Below are 3,169 nucleotides of genomic sequence, written 5' to 3' on the forward strand. Positions count from 1 at the left end.
CTTTGTTTTTTATTTTTTTTTAAATACAGCAAGACCAAAGTTACTGGTGTTTAAACACTGGGCGGTCCAGAGGTGGCTTATCTTTTTTAGAAAAACAACAGTTACAGAGGATTATACAAAACGCAGCACTTCTGCCATTAGTTCTTCATATCTTACATGATTATCTATTTACAAATCAGGCTTAGAGCTACAGAACTGATGTTACACATTTACTCAGATTTCTATATTTACAAGTTTATACACAAATCCGCTGTTAGACCCGTCCTGCTGTAAAGAGAGAGAGAGAAAAGCAAAGTTAGTCACACTGAATCAAATGATTTTTACTGATCTGTCAGTGAAAATGTCCAAGATTTGATTTTTTTTTATTTACCTATAAGCTGTTTAGAAGGGAGTTGTTAATGGTTTCATACACTTTGTTGTAAATCTCTTCCTTTGAAGTCATCCCATCAAGGTACTCTGTACAGAAATGAAAGGAGTATGAGAGCATTTCTGCTCACTGGTTGGTGGTTAAATGTAGGTTTTTTTTTAGATCTGTGGATAGGCTTATGGACGAATGCGGGGATCCAGAGTCTCATTTATATTTCAAGAGGAAAAGCACTTGCTTTACAAACCTATTCTGTCGCAGTTGTCCTCCATCTCTTTCCTGTGTTTCAAGTACATGGGCCAGACGTGGCCATCGAACAGGCCGGCTGGGTCAGGGACCGTGTATGTCCTTGTACTGCAGAGAAAAAGAGATCAGTGTGGGGTTGTGGTGTTATTAAAGGCTGTACTTTGGTGTCCAGCTCTTAAGGGGATCCTGGTAAAGTCACTGCAGGAACTTGTTACCTTCTCCTCCTTTTGCACTCCTCATAGGGAATGGAAATGTAGAAACATTTGTCATAGACATCAATAAGAGGCCTGCGGAGAAAGCAGAGGTCAGATTACTCAAAAGCTTTAGAGGTCAGGAGGTCTGTAGGTCACAGTTTAGAAAAAATGAGTAAGGTGCTGGGAAGCCCACTTGTAGTTATAGATGAGGAACCCTTCCACGATGAGAATGTGGATCCCCTTCTCCTCAGAGCTGGCTTCCTCGGCTTCAAGTGACAGGCTCACGCCGTGTGAGCGGGCAAACTTGACGGGGTTCTCCTGCCAGCCTTTGACAGTGTTGATCATAGCCTCCATGTCCAGAGCGGTGATCACTGATACAGAACAAGTGGAGAAAAGAGAAGAGCACGTTTTACCACACACGAAACCAACACTCCTCACCAATGTGCTTTAACACACATTAGTCACGGTTAGTGAATGTCTCTAGCATCCACAGAATATTTGATTGAATATCACAAAGTTTAGGATTGATTGGTTACCAAACTAAAGAAATGTGCAGGAAAGAAAGAGTACATTACTGCATGGTTTTCCTACGCGAAATCCATTCTTACCATCCCACTGTCTAAAGCCGTCCTCCCCGACTTCTATTTGATCGGGTTTCTGAAATAACAGTCACCAATAAAACATTGCTGCAACCTAGTAACCAGTCGGAACTGATCACACCTGGACAGGACAAGTCAAGGACTCGTCTCCACCAAAAGTGAACACACGGTGACGGCTTTCGATGCGGCTGAATTCGTTTCCCAACGTTAGGCTTAGAAAATCTGACAATTTTTTCATCAAATCTTAAAACTATTCTGAAAGGTACTAATGCTTGGTGTCGCCTCATCTTGATGGTGAAACATGCTTTGAGATGGAATATCGTGAGTCTGCGAAATAGAGATTCTGATTTGTCTTCAAAAGGCTTAAAAACATTTAAGGGGAAAGTTTAAGAAAAATACTTTCGACGTCAGTCATCCTTTACTGACTGTGAGTGATGACATGTAAAGATGGGTGTGGTAGATGTAAGACCTTCTGGCTTCTTTTACTCGAAGTGAGGTTTAAGTCTGACTTTAAGTGGGGACGCTCAGCCCTTTCATTAGCTGTCCAGGAGACAATCAGCCAAATGCATTACTAGGCTACTGCCATGACAGGACATCTGCAGGTCAGACTGACGGGTTATTTCTGAGCACAAAATGTCTTCAAGGACAAATTTTAAAGCAGCGAATGACATATGAAAAATAAAAATGCCTTGCACTAACTCAACCTTAATGCAATTAAATTATTACTTTAGCTTTCAAGTTTACTTCAAATGAGAAAAAAATAAAATACTTTCATGCATCTTACCTTGAAAAAGTCATCCTGATGCACCACACAACAGTTGGGTAATGTCTTTAGTAGTCTATTTGTCAGAGTGGTCTTCCCACCGTTGGTCACTCTGAAATGGGTGCCACTTAGTTTTTTTTTCTCTCAATTTCCATAAATAAACATCTATATACATCTATATATATATAAAAGACTTACCCTCCAATGCCAATGATGAACTTCATTTTTTCTTATTTCTTTTCTGTATTGGTCACCTCTGGAATTCAGTAAATAAAAGCAGGGAACCCAGCCAAAGCAAACAGTCTCTCAAAGGCTTCTACTGAAAACCTTTCCCTTCTCCTCCTCCACAAATGTCCCCTCCTTTTACTACTTCATTGATAGACAAAGTCTTTGCCGTGCATTTAAAGGATTTGGCTTCAGTGTCACAGTCTCCCAAACCAATCAGCCTGCTTTGTCTCGTAGCCAATAAGGTGCCACTTCACAGTCCACAGCACCAATGATGGGGCAGGACTCGGGAGCCTCACAGCTTCATGAAAGCAAAGCCCATAATTTGCACCTGCTCTGAGGAGTCAGTGAACACCAGCCAATCTAATGCACGAATAATCCCACACCCAATACACTTCTTAAAAAGATAAAGAAAATAATATGAGACTAAGGTGTGTGCCACGGTCGTATGTAGTGCTTCAAACAGGAAGCTGTTTGTTTTGTTCTAAAATTTGGGATGCATTTTTGCAAAAACTGAAAAGCTTTCCCATTTAAAATTCCCATTTAGGCTGTGATTTACATGGAGAGGACATTTCTCATTAAGGAAGAAAATATATAGCAAGGGTGTAGACTGTAAAAATCATTAAAAATGTAATATTTTGTGCATATATGTATATATATATATATATATATATATTCCAAACAATCTGCATCACAGCATAGTGCGGAACCTGTGATTTTAAGGGGGAATTTTCCATGTATAGACAGCTCTGGGTAAATGAAAACCAGGAGCACTATA

At 40.1% G+C, this 3,169-nt stretch overlaps 1 protein-coding gene across 2 annotated transcripts; it reads right to left on the reverse strand.

Annotated features, from left to right (window-relative positions):
- On the reverse strand, positions 1-2,517 carry LOC134616894 (nicotinamide riboside kinase 2-like). 2 transcript variants are annotated; one of them, XM_063461956.1, is made up of 8 exons: positions 2,365-2,517; positions 2,188-2,278; positions 1,413-1,461; positions 998-1,175; positions 826-897; positions 612-718; positions 371-456; positions 1-267 (listed from the first exon to the last, which is right to left on the reverse strand). In XM_063461956.1, the coding sequence occupies exons 1-7, from the start codon at positions 2,388-2,390 to the stop codon at positions 371-373; spliced, it is 609 nt and encodes a 202-aa protein (XP_063318026.1). In that variant the 5' UTR covers positions 2,391-2,517; the 3' UTR covers positions 1-267. The 2 variants fall into 2 exon arrangements, with proteins under 2 accessions (XP_063318026.1, XP_065325634.1); XM_065469562.1 differs by lacking the exons at positions 1,413-1,461; positions 2,365-2,517 and having other exon boundaries at positions 2,188-2,272.
- Positions 2,518-3,169: the final 652 nt, after the last annotated feature.

The sequence above is a fragment of the Pelmatolapia mariae genome, linkage group LG18 (genome assembly GCF_036321145.2).
Source record: "Pelmatolapia mariae isolate MD_Pm_ZW linkage group LG18, Pm_UMD_F_2, whole genome shotgun sequence".
Taxonomy (NCBI): domain Eukaryota; kingdom Metazoa; phylum Chordata; class Actinopteri; order Cichliformes; family Cichlidae; genus Pelmatolapia; species Pelmatolapia mariae.